The sequence below is a fragment of the Toxotes jaculatrix genome, chromosome 22 (genome assembly GCF_017976425.1).
Source record: "Toxotes jaculatrix isolate fToxJac2 chromosome 22, fToxJac2.pri, whole genome shotgun sequence".
Classification (NCBI taxonomy): Eukaryota; Metazoa; Chordata; class Actinopteri; family Toxotidae; genus Toxotes; species Toxotes jaculatrix.
In genome coordinates this window covers 3,914,313-3,931,957 of record NC_054415.1, presented here as the reverse complement: position 1 = coordinate 3,931,957, position 17,645 = coordinate 3,914,313, and the positions used below count along the sequence as shown (strand labels likewise).

Sequence of the window (17,645 nt, the reverse complement as noted above, 5' to 3'; positions counted from 1 at the left end):
TCAAGGTGTCATAAAAGACGTCATAGTATACTATGGCGTTTTTTTTCGGCCAAAAAAAGTCAAAAATTTTTTCGACCTCAAAATGTCATAAAAAACGTCATAGTATAGTATGGCGTTTTTTTCGGCCAAAAAAAGTCAAAATTTTTTTAGACCTCAAAATGTCATAAAAAACGTCATAGTATAGTAAGGCGTCAAAATCGGTGAAAAAAAGTCAAAAAAATTTTTGACCTCAAAATGTCATAAAAAACGTCATAGTATAGTATGGCGTTTTTTTTCGGCCAAAAAAAGTCAAAATTTTTTTCGACCTCAAAATGTCATAAAAAACGTCATAGTATAGTAAGGCGTCAAAATCGGTGAAAAAAAGTCAAAAAAATTTTTGACCTCAAAATGTCATAAAAAACGTCATAGTATAGTATGGCGTTTTTTTCGGCCAAAAAAAGTCAAAAATTTTTTCGACCTCAAAATGTCATAAAAATGGTCATAGTATAGTAAGGCGTCAAAATCGGCCAAAAAAAGTCAAAAATTTTTTCGACCTCAAAATGTCATAAAAAACGTCATAGTATAGTATGGCGTTTTTTTCGGCCAAAAAAAGTCAAAAATTTTTTCGACCTCAAAATGTCATAAAAAACGTCATAGTATAGTAAGGCTTCAAAATCGGACAAAAAAAGTCAAAATTTTTTTCGACCTCAAAATGTCATAAAAAACGTCATAGTATAGTAAGGCGTCAAAATCTGCGAAAAAAAGTTAAAAATTTTTTCGACCTCAAAATGTCATAAAAAACGTCATAGTATAGTAAGGCGTCAAAATCGGTGAAAAAAAGTCAAAATTTTTTTCGACCTCAAAATGTCATAAAAAACGTCATAGTATAGTAAGGTGTCAAAATCGGCCAAAAAAAGTCAAAATTTTTTTTCGACCTCAAAATGTCATAAAAATGGTCATAGTATAGTAAGGCGTCAAAATCGATGAAAAAAAGTCAAAAAAATTTTTGACCTCAAGGTGTCATAAAAGACGTCATAGTATACTATGGCGTTTTTTTCGGCCAAAAAAAGTCAAAAATTTTTTGGACCTCAAAATGTCATAAAAAACGTCATAGTATAGTATGGCGTTTTTTTCGGCCAAAAAAAGTCAAAATTTTTTTAGACCTCAAAATGTCATAAAAAACGTCATAGTATAGTAAGGCGTCAAAATCGGTGAAAAAAAGTCAAAAAAATTTTTGACCTCAAAATGTCATAAAAAACGTCATAGTATAGTATGGCGTTTTTTTCGGCCAAAAAAAGTCAAAATTTTTTTCGACCTCAAAATGTCATAAAAAACGTCATAGTATAGTAAGGTGTCAAAATCGGTGAAAAAAAGTCAAAAAAATTTTTGACCTCAAAATGTCATAAAAAACGTCATAGTATAGTATGGCGTTTTTTTCGGCCAAAAAAAGTCAAAAATTTTTTCGACCTCAAAATGTCATAAAAATGGTCATAGTATAGTAAGGCGTTTTTTTCGGCCAAAAAAAGTCAAAAAATTTTTCGACCTCAAAATGTCATAAAAAACGTCATAGTATAATAAGGTGTCAAAATCGGCCAAAAAAAGTCAAAAAATTTTTCGACCTCAAAATGTCATAAAAAACGTCATAGTATAGTAAGGCGTCAAAATCGGTGAAAAAAAGTCAAAAAAAATTTTGACCTCAAAATGTCATAAAAAACGTCATAGTATAGTATGGCGTTTTTTTCGGCCAAAAAAAGTCAAAAATTTTTTCGACCTCAAAATGTCATAAAAATGGTCATAGTATAGTAAGGCGTTTTTTTCTGCCAAAAAAAGTCAAAATTTTTTTCGACCTCAAAATGTCATAAAAAACGTCATAGTATAGTAAGGCGTCAAAATCGGACAAAAAAGTCAAAAAAAATTTTTGACCTCAAAATGTCATAAAAAACATCATAGTATAGTAAGGTGTCAAAATCGGCCAAAAAAAGTCAAAAAAATTTTTGACCTCAAAATGTCATAAAAAAGGTCATAGTTTAGTAAGGCGTTTTTTTCGGCCAAAAAAAGTCAAAAAAATTTTCGACCTCAAAATGTCATAAAAAACGTCATAGTATAGTAAGGTGTCAAAATCTGCGAAAAAAAGTCAAAATTTTTTTCGACCTCAAAATGTCATAAAAAACGTCATAGTATAGTAAGGCGTCAAAATCGGACAAAAAAGTCAAAAAAATTTTTCGACCTCAAAATGTCATAAAAAACGTCATAGTTTAGTAAGGCGTTTTTTTCGGCCAAAAAAAGTCAAAAAAATTTTCGACCTCAAAATGTCATAAAAAACGTCATAGTATAGCAAGGCGTCAAAATCGGTGAAAAAAAGTCAAAATTTTTTTCGACCTCAAAATGTCATAAAAAACGTCATAGTATAGTAAGGTGTCAAAATCGGTGAAAAAAAGTCAAAATTTTTTTCGACCTCAAAATGTCATAAATAACGTCATAGTATAGTAAGGCGTTTTTTTTCGGCCAAAAAAAGTCAAATAATTTTTTGACCTCAAAATGTCATAAAAAAACATCATAGTATAGTAAGATGTCAAAATCGGCCAAAAAAAGTCTAAATTTTTTTTGACCTCAGAACGTCATAAAAATGGTCATAGTATAGTAAGGCGTCAAAATCGGACAAAAAAAGTCAAAAAAATTTTTGACCTCAAAATGTCATAAAAAACATCATAGTATAGTAAGGCTTCAAAATCGGTGAAAAAAAGTCAAAAATTTTTTCGACCTCAAAATGTCATAAAAAACATCATAGTATAGCAAGGCGTCAAAATCGGCCAAAAAAAGTCAAAAATTTTTTCGACCTCAAAATGTCATAAAAAACGTCATAGTATAGTAAGGCTTCAAAATCGGACAAAAAAAGTCAAAATTTTTTTCGACCTCAAAATGTCATAAAAAACGTCATAGTATAGTAAGGCGTCAAAATCGGACAAAAAAAGTCAACATTTTTTTCGACCTCAAAATGTCATGAAAAACGTCATAGTATAGTATGGCGTTTTTTTTCGGCCAAAAAAAGTCAAAAATTTTTTCGACCTCAAAATGTCATAAAAAACGTCATAGTATAGTAAGGCGTCAAAATTGGTGAAAAAAAGTCAACATTTTTTTCGACCTCAAAATGTCATAAAAAACGTCATAGTATAGTATGGCGTTTTTTTCGGCCAAAAAAAGTCAAAAATTTTTTCGACCTCAAAATGTCATAAAAAACGTCATAGTATAGTATGGCGTTTTTTTCGGCCAAAAAAAGTCAAAAATTTTTCGACCTCAAAATGTCATAAAAAACGTCATAGTATAGTAAGATCTCAAAATCGGCCAAAAAAAGTCAAAAAATTTTTTGACCTCAAAACGTCATAAAAATTGTCATAGTATAGTAAGGCGTCAAAATCGGAAAAAAAAGTCAAAAAAATTTTTGACCTCAAAATGTCATAAAAAACGTCATAGTATAGTAAGGCTTCAAAATCGGTGAAAAAAAGTCAAAATTTTTTTCGACCTCAAAATGTCATAAAAAACGTCATAGTATAGTAAGGCGTCAAAATCGGTGAAAAAAAGTCAAACATTTTTTCGACCTCAAAATGTCATAAAAAACGTCATAGTATAGTAAGGCGTCAAAATCGGACAAAAAAAGTCCAAAAATTTTTCGACCTCAAAATGTCATAAAAAACGTCATAGTATAGTAAGGCATCAAAATCGGACAAAAAAAGTCAAAAATTTTTTCGACCTCAAAATGTCATAAAAATGGTCATAGTATAGTAAGGCGTCAAAATCGGTGAAAAAAAGTCAAAAAAAATTTTGACCTCAAAATGTCATAAAAAACGTCATAGTATAGTATGACGTTTTTTTCGGCCAAAAAAAGTCAAAAAGATTTTTGACCTCAAAATGTCATAAAAAACGTCATAGTATAGTAAGGTGTCAAAATCGGTGAAAAAAAGTCAAAATTTTGTTCAACCTCAAAATGTCATAAAAAACGTCATAGTATAGTAAGGCGTTTTTTTCGGCCAAAAAAAGTCAAAATTTTTTTCGACCTCAAAATGTCATAAAAAACGTCATAGTATAGTAAGGCGTCAAAATCGGTGAAAAAAAGTTACAATTTTTTTCGACCTCAAAATGTCATAAAAAACATCATAGAATAGTAAGGCTTCAAAATCGGTGAAAGAAAGTCAAAATTTTTTTCGACGTCAAAATGTCATAAAAAACGTCATTGTATAGTAAGCCGTTTTTTTCGGCCAAAAAAAGTCAAAATTTTTTTAGACCTCAAAATGTCATAAAAAACGTCATAGTATAGTAAGGTGTCAAAATCGGACAAAAAAGTCAAAAAAAATTTTTGACCTCAAAATGTCATAAAAAACATCATAGTATAGTAAGGTGTCAAAATCGGCCAAAAAAAGTCAAAAAAATTTTTGACCTCAAAATGTCATAAAAAAGGTCATAGTATAGTAAGGCGTTTTTTTCGGCCAAAAAAAGTCAAAAAAAATTTTCGACCTCAAAATGTCATTAAAAATGTCATAGTATAGTAAGGCGTCAAAATCGGTGAAAAAAAGTCAAAATTTTTTTCGACCTCAAAGTGTCATAAAAAACGTCATAGTATACTAAGGCGTCAAAATCGGACAAAAAAGTCAAAAAAAATTTTTGACCTCAAAATGTCATAAAAACATCATAGTATAGTAAGGTGTCAAAATCGGACAAAAAAAGTCAAAAAAATTTTTGACCTCAAAATGTCATAAAAAAGGTCATAGTATAGTAAGGTGTCAAAATCGGCCAAAAAAAGTCAAAATTTTTTTCGACCTCAAAATGTCATAAAAAACGTCTTAGTATAGTAAGGCGTTTTTTTCGGCCAAAAAAAGTCAAAAAATTTTTCGACCTCAAAATGTCATAAAAAACGTCATAGTATAGCAAGGCGTCAAAATCGGTGAAAAAAAGTCAAAATTTTTTTCGACCTCAAAATGTCATTAAAAATGTCATAGTATAGTAAGGCGTCAAAATTGGTGAAAAAAAGTCAAAATTTTTTTCGACCTCAAAATGTCATAAAAAACGTCATAGTATAGTAAGGTGTCAAAATCGGTGAAAAAAAGTCAAAAATTTTTTCGACCTCAAAATGTCATAAATAACGTCATAGTATAGTAAGGCGTTTTTTTCGGCCAAAAAAAGTCAAAAAATTTTTTGACCTCAAAATGTCATAAAAAAACATCATAGTATAGTAAGATGTCAAAATCGGCCAAAAAAAGTCTAAATTTTTTTTGACCTCAGAACGTCATAAAAATGGTCATAGTATAGTAAGGCGTCAAAATCGGACAAAAAATGTCAAAAAAATTTTTGACCTCAAAATGTCATAAAAAACATCATAGTATAGTAAGGCTTCAAAATCGGTGAAAAAAAGTCAAAATTTTTTTCGACCTCAAAATGTCATAAAAAACGTCATAGTATAGCAAGGCATCAAAATCGGCCAAAAAAAGTCAAAAATTTTTTCGACCTCAAAATGTCATAAAAAACGTCATAGTATAGTAAGGCGTCAAAATTGGTGAAAAAAAGTCAAAAATTTTTTCGACCTCAAAATGTCATAAAAAACGTCATAGTATAGTATGGCGTTTTTTTCGGCCAAAAAAAGTCAAAAATTTTTCGACCTCAAAATGTCATAAAAAACGTCATAGTATAGTAAGATCTCAAAATCGGCCAAAAAAAGTCAAAAATTTTTTTGACCTCAAAACGTCATAAAAATTGTCATAGTATAGTAAGGCGTCAAAATCGGAAAAAAAAGTCAAAAAAATTTTTGACCTCAAAATGTCATAAAAAACGTCATAGTATAGTAAGGCTTTAAAATCGGTGAAAAAAAGTCAAAATTTTTTTCGACCTCAAAATGTCATAAAAAACGTCATAGTATAGTAAGGTGTCAAAATCGGCCAAAAAAAGTCAAAATTTTTTTCGACCTCAAAATGTCATAAAAAACGTCTTAGTATAGTAAGGCGTTTTTTTCGGCCAAAAAAAGTCAAAAAATTTTTCGACCTCAAAATGTCATAAAAACGTCATAGTATAGCAAGGCGTCAAAATCGGTGAAAAAAAGTCAAAATTTTTTTCGACCTCAAAATGTCATTAAAAATGTCATAGTATAGTAAGGCGTCAAAATTGGTGAAAAAAAGTCAAAATTTTTTTCGACCTCAAAATGTCATAAAAAACGTCATAGTATAGTAAGGTGTCAAAATCGGTGAAAAAAAGTCAAAAATTTTTTCGACCTCAAAATGTCATAAATAACGTCATAGTATAGTAAGGCGTTTTTTTCGGCCAAAAAAAGTCAAAAAATTTTTTGACCTCAAAATGTCATAAAAAAACATCATAGTATAGTAAGATGTCAAAATCGGCCAAAAAAAGTCTAAATTTTTTTTGACCTCAGAACGTCATAAAAATGGTCATAGTATAGTAAGGCGTCAAAATCGGACAAAAAATGTCAAAAAAATTTTTGACCTCAAAATGTCATAAAAAACATCATAGTATAGTAAGGCTTCAAAATCGGTGAAAAAAAGTCAAAATTTTTTTCGACCTCAAAATGTCATAAAAAACGTCATAGTATAGCAAGGCATCAAAATCGGCCAAAAAAAGTCAAAAATTTTTTCGACCTCAAAATGTCATAAAAAACGTCATAGTATAGTAAGGCGTTTTTTTCGGCCAAAAAAAGTCAAAATTTTTTTCGACCTCAAAATGTCATAAAAAACGTCATAGTATAGTAAGGTGTCAAAATCGGTGAAAAAAAGTCAAAATTTTGTTCGACCTCAAAATGTCATAAAAAACGTCATAGTATAGTAAGGCGTTTTTTTCGGCCAAAAAAAGTCAAAATTTTTTTCGACCTCAAAATGTCATAAAAAACGTCATAGTATAGTAAGGCGTCAAAATTGGTGAAAAAAAGTCAAAAATTTTTTCGACCTCAAAATGTCATAAAAAACGTCATAGTATAGTATGGCGTTTTTTTCGGCCAAAAAAAGTCAAAAATTTTTCGACCTCAAAATGTCATAAAAAACGTCATAGTATAGTAAGATCTCAAAATCGGCCAAAAAAAGTCAAAAATTTTTTTGACCTCAAAACGTCATAAAAATTGTCATAGTATAGTAAGGCGTCAAAATCGGAAAAAAAAGTCAAAAAAATTTTTGACCTCAAAATGTCATAAAAACATCATAGTATAGTAAGGTGTCAAAATCGGACAAAAAAAGTCAAAAAAATTTTTGACCTCAAAATGTCATAAAAAAGGTCATAGTATAGTAAGGTGTCAAAATCGGCCAAAAAAAGTCAAAAATTTTTTCGACCTCAAAATGTCATAAAAAACGTCATAGTATAGTAAGGCGTTTTTTTCGGCCAAAAAAAGTCAAAAAATTTTTCGACCTCAAAATGTCATAAAAAACGTCATAGTATAGCAAGGCGTCAAAATCGGTGAAAAAAAGTCAAAATTTTTTTCGACCTCAAAATGTCATTAAAAATGTCATAGTATAGTAAGGCGTCAAAATTGGTGAAAAAAAGTCAAAATTTTTTTCGACCTCAAAATGTCATAAAAAACATCATAGTATAGTAAGGTGTCAAAATCGGTGAAAAAAAGTCAAAAATTTTTTCGACCTCAAAATGTCATAAATAACGTCATAGTATAGTAAGGCGTTTTTTTCGGCCAAAAAAAGTCAAAAAATTTTTTGACCTCAAAATGTCATAAAAAAACATCATAGTATAGTAAGATGTCAAAATCGGCCAAAAAAAGTCTAAATTTTTTTTGACCTCAGAACGTCATAAAAATGGTCATAGTATAGTAAGGCGTCAAAATCGGACAAAAAATGTCAAAAAAATTTTTGACCTCAAAATGTCATAAAAAACATCATAGTATAGTAAGGCTTCAAAATCGGTGAAAAAAAGTCAAAATTTTTTTCGACCTCAAAATGTCATAAAAAACGTCATAGTATAGCAAGGCGTCAAAATCGGCCAAAAAAAGTCAAAAATTTTTTCGACCTCAAAATGTCATAAAAAACGTCATAGTATAGTAAGGCGTTTTTTTCGGCCAAAAAAAGTCAAAATTTTTTTCGACCTCAAAATGTCATAAAAAACGTCATAGTATAGTAAGGTGTCAAAATCGGTGAAAAAAAGTCAAAATTTTGTTCAACCTCAAAATGTCATAAAAAACGTCATAGTATAGTAAGGCGTTTTTTTCGGCCAAAAAAAGTCAAAATTTTTTTCGACCTCAAAATGTCATAAAAAACGTCATAGTATAGTAAGGCGTCAAAATCGGTGAAAAAAAGTCAAAATTTTTTTTGACCTCAAAATGTCATAAAAAACGTCATAGTATAGTAAGGCGTCAAAATCGGTGAAAAAAAGTCAAAAAAATTTTTGACTTCAAAATGTCATAAAAAAAAACGTCATAGTATAGTAAGGCATCAAAATCGGCCAAAAAAAAGTTAAAAAAAATTTCTACCTCAAAATGTCATAAAAGGCGTCAAAATCGGCCAAAAAAAGTAAAAAAAATGTTTGGCCTCCAAATGTCATAAAAATGGTCATAGTATAGTATGATGTCAAAATATGCCAAAAAAACTCATACTTTAGTAAGACCTCAAAATGTCATAAAAAATGTCATACTGCGGTATGACGTCAAAATATGCCAAAAAAGTCATAGATATCACAGATCTTTGGAAATTTAATTATCAATTTTTTTTCACCACCCCTAGGGCAAAGATAATAAAATTCACCTTCCAGCTACTAACAACTTAAGCTGACTAATTAAAACATTGCATTTTATAAGGAAGCTTTAGAGCTGCTGTTAGGCAGATTGTGTTACCTCTAAGAGTGCTGCAGCCCAGTCATACTGGGTCATACTCACGTCTCTAAGAGGTGAAAAAAGATGTTAGGTTGTTGTCAAGCTCAAGCTGATGGTGTTATACCCTCTTTACTCCTCTCTTCCCCCAGCGTCTGTCCAATGGCTCTCTGGAGTCGGCCCATGAGGCGAGTCAGGTGGTGGAGCTGCAGGACCTGCTGGAGAAGCAGAACTATGAGCTGGCCCAGATGAAGGAACGCATGTCCTCCCTCTCCTCCCGGGTCTCCGAGGTGGAGCAGGAGCTGGAGACCGCCCGCAAGGACCTCATCAAGTCAGAGGAGATGAACAACAAGTACCAGAGGGACATCAAAGAGGTTATAGCACACACACAAACACAGGCATACGCTGGGGAATAACAGTTGCAAGAGAGACATCAAAGAAAGCTGGCAGTGGCCTAAAAAAAGCTTCTATTAGCATCCACTCTCACACTCTCCCTCCCTCTTTATAACTGTATACATCACTGACACACAAACACATGCACACGCAATTCAAGGCACACTGATTTGTTTAAGTACAAAAATATGGGAAGCCTTTAATATGGCTGCATGTTTTCATCGCAGTTAAACAATCACACACATGCAAATGAATCCTATAAATGTAATGTATATTGGTACATGCAAACAGACAGACAACAGTAGGCTATATAAACACTTCTCCACTGTACTGCCCGCACCACGCGTAGCCTTACGAGGCTACACAGTCAGACAACGTTTCTTGCTTTTACTTGAGTCTGGTCGTGGCCTCTTGTAAACCTGAAATACAGCAGCAAAAACAACACAAATCAGTATCTGCACAATAACTTTAACAACAGTACACTACGCAAAATATAATGGGGCTAGCAAACAAACTCCTACGGAAGAATGCGGAAGTTAGCTCTGACACAATTTACATGAACTAAAGGAAAAATACATCTTTAACATTTTTATACTTTTTAACACTTGTTTAACTTATGAACTTATATTATTTCTTATATTATTTTTAACTTTTGAAGACAGCACACCCACTAACATGTGATGTTAAAAAAAACAAACAACCTCCAAGCAAAACAAGCATCTGTCTCTGCATCTGCCACTAGTTTCTCCTTAACTGCTTCAAGATGGAGTGTTGACATGTAAAGCACTAAACCAGCCAGTTAAAAGCCACTTTCCTGCAGAAATGTGAGCGTGTGTGTCATAAACTGGCAATTAAGGGCCCAATCATAAGCCCACTCAGTATGTATTCTATGTGAGGCGATTGCCAGTGAAGTGGACTGGATGCAAATATAAGCTGATGATCTCCTATACCCCTCAGCTGAAATTGCTATTGATTGCTAACAATGCAGGGCCCAGGCAGCCACTGTGGCCTGGCAAACGCGGCTTTATCAGACCGACCGCATGTTATTACCCTGCACTGCCTCCTCTGAGGTCTCTCCGTGTATTATTTTTTTGTGTGGTTTTGAAACCATGTGTGCGTGCATGGGTTTGTGTCTGCAGCAATTCTCCATACAGGAAATTAACTCTCAGAGCGTCAGAGATAATGTTGCTGACGAGAGTGGCAGCAATGTGAGACAGCAGATCACAACTGTGTGTTTGTTGTTTGTCTTATGTGGTATTTGACTTGCTTCTTGTGTAGATTATACTGTAATACAGTGGTTAATTTAATGCCAAAATTTTTATTTTGTCAACTTGCAGCTTTGCTTTGTGCTCACATTCCAGGTTCCAATAACTGTGTGAGGACCTCTGGGCGTGATGAAAAGAGCTGTTGCTTTAATTTCAGCATCCATAATCCTTAAAGTTTTGTACTGATAATGATGCAGCTCCCTTGTACTCGTGTTTCACTAAAATCTGTTATGAGAATATTTTGTGCACTTGTAATAGAAATTTTCGCACAAACTATTGTTTGTATCATTTATGTTTTGTACTGAAGTTATCGAAATATAAATCAAACATTTGCAGATATTAAACTGCAAGATTCATGTTTGCAAAATACTTCTTACACACTGGAACTAGAGCTGCAGTTGATTTTAGTTCTGTGACCAAAAAAAGCTCAAATATAAGACAAGTAAGCTGCAACCAAAAAAAAGATTTAAAGAACATTATTGTCTTTGCTGTTGTGTTGTGCTGCTCTCAAACTAGTCAGACTTTGTGTGTGTGTGCGCGCACAGGCCATGTGTCAGAAGGAGGACATGGAGGAGCGGATTGTCACGCTGGAGAAACGCTACCTGAGCGCCCAACGAGAGTCCACCTCAGTGCACGACATCAACGACAAACTGGAGAACGAGCTGGCCAATAAGGAGGCGTTCTTAAGACAGGTCTGAAAACTCCAAGGTGTTTTGGGTTGTGGGTCTTAAGGTCCAGGTGGCGGCTGAAATGGACCTTACAAATCTGAATTGCCCAACAGTTTTTCAACAGTATAACTGGGCTCAGAAAAAGAATTAACCAGGCATGCAGCTGGTTGAGTAAGAGATATTTGGAGAAAACCTCTTGACATTGTGTCAAATAATGTCAGAGGAAATTACTACTGGGGAAGGAATTTTGATGGTTTTCCTTAAATGTTCACTTTGAGCAGATGCACATGGCTCAAAGTCATCCTGATAATTGATGTAATGCTGTACAATATGATCAAACGATGGTACAGATTTATTCTCCTTTTGATGATTCTTTGTGATTCCTTGCAGCCAATTAGATAAATTGCCTGGCCTTACAAGATTGAGTGACATTTTCATGAGTACAGGCACCAGCTAAGCACCAGTTAAGCACCAGCTGAGCTCTGGAAGGATAGAAAGAATTTCATACTAATATAAGCAGAAGTAGTCATAGAGACGCCATGAGACATGCAAGCACCGTTCGTTCAACTGCAAAGGAAGTAAACATCAAGACATTTCTTCTTTAAATTATTATCAACGTTTTCAGTGTCAGCTTTTCACTTTTGGCTTGTACACAACCAACTTTAAACACATCATGAAGGTAACTACGTGACCGCTCTACTTTAGAAAATAAACACCTCCAGAGACTCACTCAAAATGTACAGAAATAACTCCTAAAGCCTTTGGATTTGAGCTCCTGCTACCACACACAAACACGCTTCCTCGCTGGCTGTGTAATGAGTTTAACTTGCTGTTGTGCCAGCAGCTGAACCCCGGGATCTGGCCGCTGATGTTTGAAGATGAGTTGTTGGGGGGTTGGGGGGGGGGGGGGGGGGTTTGGGGGCTTGGCCATGGGTACAGAGGGATGACAAGATGAGACGAAATGGCGAGCAAAAAGGCAAAAAAGATGGATGGAAGGGCACCTAGGGAGGATGCTGCAACAAAAACACACTGTCATGCTTTCCCCGGCGTCGTCTCAAACACCAATGGGATGGTGATACGGGTTCAGACAGAAAATATCACTGACACACACAACACAACACAGCTCTGGTCCACTCCAGTCTAATTATTGTATATTGAGCTGCCAGGCCCGATGCTTCAGGGAGCAGAGCATCTGCCACTGATGGCAAAGGCTGCCAAGCTGTCCCCAGAAAAAAAGAGTCCAAGCAAGGCAGGGAGAGAAGACTTAGCATGCAACAGGGAAATACAAGTCACTTGGTGGCAGTTTCACTGAATGCTGGGTTTGATTTCCGTCTTTATAATGGCAAGTACTGTATCTGAATGCCTAATCAGGGCAATTACCGGTATCTGCTGAATAAAACTTGCCACTGTCACTCTTGGCAAGTGCAGAAGTGCTGCTATTCTGACTCTGTTATGGTGCTATTTTAAAGAAGGGTTGAGGCGCACTGCCAGAGCCTTCAACAGCCAGTCCTCCTACTGAAGACGGATATCTGTGGTTTTATTTTCTACCAGGAGATGATGCTCTGCTGACATTAGCAGGAAAAGAAGGTAGAGATCCAGATTCAGAGGAGACCCTTTGTTCTTTTTGTTATATTATATACCAGGACAAAGTTTATTATTTCTAATTTTCTTTCACTTTTTAAGTACTTTTCTAAGAAGTACGTTTCTAAGAAGGTTTACTGGTTTCTACCGAATACAATGTGTGTATCCTGTCAGGCTTTTAATGTGAAGCATCTGCAGGAAGTGTCACTTACAGCAGTGTAACACTGAACCAAAGAATAGCACTGCTGTAGGCAATTGGCCTTTCTTTGTTTATGCCTACCATTGTTATTTACTACCTTTTTATTTTTTTATTGGAGCATTGTACTGGAGAATTTACTGTATCCAATGTCTGTATGCAATCTTATAAATGACTTCCCTCTAATGTTGTTTGTGTGCAGATGGAGGAGAAGAACAGGCAGCTGCAGGAGAGGTTAGAGCTTGCAGAGCAGAAGCTTCAGCAGACCATGAGGAAGGCTGAGACTCTGCCGGAGGTTGAGGCCGAACTGGCCCAGAGGATAGCAGCCCTCACCAAGGTGGGAATATAAACACAGCCGTACACTGACACGCTATGAGCACATTCTGACAGATGCCCTCGTCTCTAGATTTTTCTTTACCTATGTGTAAGTGTGCACATGGTGTCATGTCATGACGTTTCAACATGTCCCTCTCCTCTTCCTCGGCCACATAGTCTGACTCCAGCTCCTCTTCCTCCCCTGATGATTATCACTTTGTTATGGAAGCTAAACTCCAAGACATGAACTCCATTCTTAGGAAGGTAGTCCCACAGGGCATCACAGCTACTGCCAACTCCTGTAGAGAGCAGATTTCATTCATTTATCTTATTAGTGTTTTGTGGCGAGCGTGTTTACTGGGATTCTGCTCTGGCTGTTCTACCACCATAGGACAGCTGCATGGCACTTCTGGCTGGAGCTCATACTTGGCAGTGCTGGAGCAGCTCTCTTCCTCTTTCATTCTGTCCTTTGGTGGCCTCGTTCTCCATCTTTCTTCTTGTCACTCTTTGTTTCAACCAGCTCTCTCTCCGATAACGCTTACAACAATAGATCTCCATCTTTGAGTTTTTGGGGTAGAGGCTTTGGCTTGTGTCGTTGCCACTGCTTTTCTTTGTTGCCCTTTAGGCTGTTAAACACGCAGATCATCGTGCCCTCTTTTGCTCTGTCTCTGCTGTGATCCATCTGTAGGCGGAAGAGCGTCACGGGAGCATTGAGGAGCGAATGAGGCACTTGGAATGCCAGCTGGAGGAGAAGAACCAGGAGCTGCTGCGGGTGAGTCAGTGTGGAGGCGACGTGCCAGGCAGTGTTAACCAGGCAGCCTCTGCTGTGTGAGCGTGACAGCTCGAGGCGACGGTGACTGATGGCATATTGTCTGTCTGATGTATCACCAATGAAACTTGACCAAATCATTGCTGATCAAATGGTTTTGTAAAATGCTTCCACATGATGTAACAACATATTCTTTTTAGATCACATGATCAGTATCATGAAGGTTATTTTCCTATTTTTGTGATTATTTGTGACCTTAGTGAACTTTTTGAGACACAAACCTCTACTGAACACGTATGACAAACCATATCCAAAGGCAAGATTTGGCAGGATACAAACCTGATTTTACCTCTTAATGGGAAAAAGCTGGATAGTGCATCGTTATCCTTCAGTCGTTCAGTAAGAACAAAATAAAAATCTTCTTTTTTCCTCCAGGCTCGACAGAGAGAAAAGATGAATGAAGAGCACAACAAGCGACTGTCGGACACGGTGGACAGACTCCTCACGGAATCCAACGAGCGTCTCCAGCTTCACCTGAAGGAGAGAATGGCGGCTCTAGAAGAGAAGGTTAAATATGGCTGTCATGTCAAAGGAAACCGATCAATATCAGCTCTATCAAGGATGGATTTTCTCATCTTTTCCTTTATTTTTTTATTTTTTTATTTCGCTTCCCTTTGCAGAATTTGTTAATTCAAGACTCGGAAGGTTACAGGAAACAGTATGAGGAGTCGATCCAAGAAAAGGTATGTTGCAGAGATCAAGAAATTATAATTTAAAAATTTTAATGAAGCTGCCTTAATGAAGTACTTAATAGTAGAGAAATAATGAGGTTGGTTGTTGGCATTAGTTTCATTTTTTATAAACCTCTGATGTTGAATATTCATAAGCTTCCCGTGTGGAGGAGGATGATGAGATGAACTTCATAAGCAGTATAGAAAACACTAAACTGCATCACTCAGTCAGTTAGTATTCAGCAATATGAATTTAATCAGCCTCGCTGGCTCTCAGCCACGTCACTCCACTGTGCTGACATGCACTAATATGACTGGTGTATGATGCACTGCGATCATATCACACACACACGTCCTGTAATGACGCCTTGTCAAATTGTTTGATACAGACTCAGCTGGCAGAGGAAATCGAGAAACTGAGGTCAGAGCTCGACCAGTTCAGACTGAGGGCAGGCTCCCTCACAGAACCCACCCTGTCGAGGTAGGTTGGTTGACACACTGAGATCCAGGAGAGATTTACTAAAAGGCCAAAAATTATCCAGGTGTAACCAAACTAACCCAAGTTTGTGTTTTATTAAACTCCAGTAGCACTCCTGCTATTGTGTCTGTCACAGATGAAACAATTTGCTCTGCACTATTGTTAGAAACACACACATCACTAACCTCTCCGTATCTGTTCTCGGATGTCTTCTGGCTTCCCTTTCATGCCGCATGAAGTTCTAATATTACAGTGCTGATGTGTTTACAGTAGCAGCCTTAATCTCCTCCACAGACAAACAATTTGCAGCCGCGCAGGCATGCATAACAAGCTCCGATACTTCAAGAAGTACACAATTTCACCACATCACTGTGACTATTAGGTGCGCTTGAGGGACCCAGACACAAGATTTGATTGGTTTACTGTCTGCAGAACTGTGAACATTACCATAACATTTGTCTCATCTTTTGTAATCGGCCTCACAGCTCAGGCAAAATCCCTGTTTAGGATTTGTATTACAGCGGTTTTTAATGCTCCTGGATATTTGTTGTCTTCATTACATGAGACCCAGCAGATGCTTTAGTGTAGCCGCACGGTGTAGGTGACTTTAGATGCAGCATTACCTCTAAAAGTTGTTTCTCAGGTCTCACCTGGACACGTCAGCCGAGCTTCGATTCTCTTTGGGATCTTTGGCTGAGACCCAGTCGGACCACTACCGCTCCGCCAAGGTCATCCGCCGGCCGAGGAGGGGTCGAATGGGTCTGCGTGAGACCAAGGTGAGGCACAGAGTAGGTTTTGTCTGCCCTTCAATCTGTCTATGCCTTTGTCTTTCTACTTTTATGACTTCTACTTCTAATAGTATAACTTTATTTAGGGGCAGCCAGAGATCTCTAGCACAGCGCATTAGGGCTAGCATGGGTCTAATACTTTAATAATTAATAGGAGACACATATTATCTCCAGGAGAGTTTAGACTGGCTTTATCATTTACATGTAGAAGTTACAATACATAGTCTGGTATTCATAGTCTGTCCCTGTCTTTGTGCAGGCTAAATCACTGGGGGAGCATGAATGGCGCTCACAACAGCTGGGGGTTCTGGGAGGTCACCACTTTGAGAGCGACACTGAGATGTCAGACATCGACGACGACGACAGGGAAACATTGTTTAGCTCCATGGACCTGCTCTCACCCAGCGGTCACTCCGATGCACAAACTCTGGCCATGATGTTGCAGGAGCAGCTGGATGCAATCAACAAGGAGATTCGGTACCAGACACACAACACAGAACAAATTTAATATAAAAGGCCGGATTGCCAGACGTATTGATTTGCTTCCTTTTCTTATTGTGTTGTTAATCCATTTTACTCCAAATCCACTTAGCACTTGATGGTGTTTTTAAGATGGTGTCTCAGAAAGCTGAGCCTTTTGGGATTCCTTCTTTCCTTTTTTTGCAGATTACTTTAAATGTTTCTGAGCTCGGGTGATATTATGTGGTTGGATCGTTCTCTGTTTGCAATGGATAACTCTGTCTCCGTTGCTTGTTAGGAAAGTTTCTTAACTTTGTCCTATTTCTACACCCATCCTTGGCTTCTTAGCTGATATTCCACCCAAAATCTATATTTGTAGTATTAAATAACACACCCTGTGTGTTTTGGTACAGATCTATTAGTGTCAGAAACTACAGAAGCACAAAAAATGAAAATAATCCAGCTATCCACCCTTATCATCAGTATGTAATGCTATAATGTGGCTAATTACGCTGTTTCTAACCAAACGGTCATACAAGAATCTGTTAGGCTCATACTAAGGTATCACTTGTCTCCTCAGCGTGTCAGTAAATCACTCTTCCCATCATTGAACCAAACACTGTTCTTGCATGCACTCACTGTTTCGGGAAATGTGATCTGCCTCTTGCTTGTTAATGCTGTAATTATCTTGTGCTGATAAGTATTCATAACCCCAGGCACAACTTCACTCAGTTCTTTATTTCAAGGGTTCTTAATGTGGCTTTTGGTCTTTGCTAATTTACATCACCATCAATAGACACAAGTGCCACATTTCTTTCAGGAAGAGTTCATTCAAACCTGATGGCAGATAGTGATCATGAATCCAAGGAGTCCGGCTCTCAGCTAATTACAAAGTTAGACCTTGGGTTTGGTCAAAACTAATGACCTGACTTTTAGCCTTTTTATCTCTACACTTTGGCCTTTAATTAGTTTGCCTTGTACTGTAGGTATTTAATGTGATTAGTTATGCAAATCTCCAGAAATCCATCTCCGAAGACTTCTATAGATAAGGCTAAACTCTGTAATGGTGTTACTGATAGCATGCTCATCTTTTGAATAATCCAAGAGGTGCACTTAACACCAACTGTGTAAATTGGAGATAATTATTATTGAAGCTGGAAATGATCCCAATTTCACTACAGATTAAGCTCAATGCTGCAAGATATTCTTAATAATACTATATATAT

General features: G+C 36.2%; 1 protein-coding gene across 1 annotated transcript in view; it reads left to right on the top strand.

Annotated features, from left to right (window-relative positions):
* Window positions 1–17,645, top strand: part of ppfia2 (PTPRF interacting protein alpha 2) — a 150,799-nt gene that overhangs the window by 116,780 nt on the left and 16,374 nt on the right. The window contains exons 6-14 of the mRNA XM_041030199.1: window positions 8,929–9,150; window positions 10,980–11,126; window positions 13,082–13,216; window positions 13,883–13,966; window positions 14,399–14,530; window positions 14,644–14,706; window positions 15,084–15,175; window positions 15,816–15,948; window positions 16,220–16,437. Coding sequence (XP_040886133.1) covers window positions 8,929–9,150; window positions 10,980–11,126; window positions 13,082–13,216; window positions 13,883–13,966; window positions 14,399–14,530; window positions 14,644–14,706; window positions 15,084–15,175; window positions 15,816–15,948; window positions 16,220–16,437 — 1,226 coding nt within the window. The remainder of the gene's footprint in view (window positions 1–8,928; window positions 9,151–10,979; window positions 11,127–13,081; window positions 13,217–13,882; window positions 13,967–14,398; window positions 14,531–14,643; window positions 14,707–15,083; window positions 15,176–15,815; window positions 15,949–16,219; window positions 16,438–17,645) is intronic.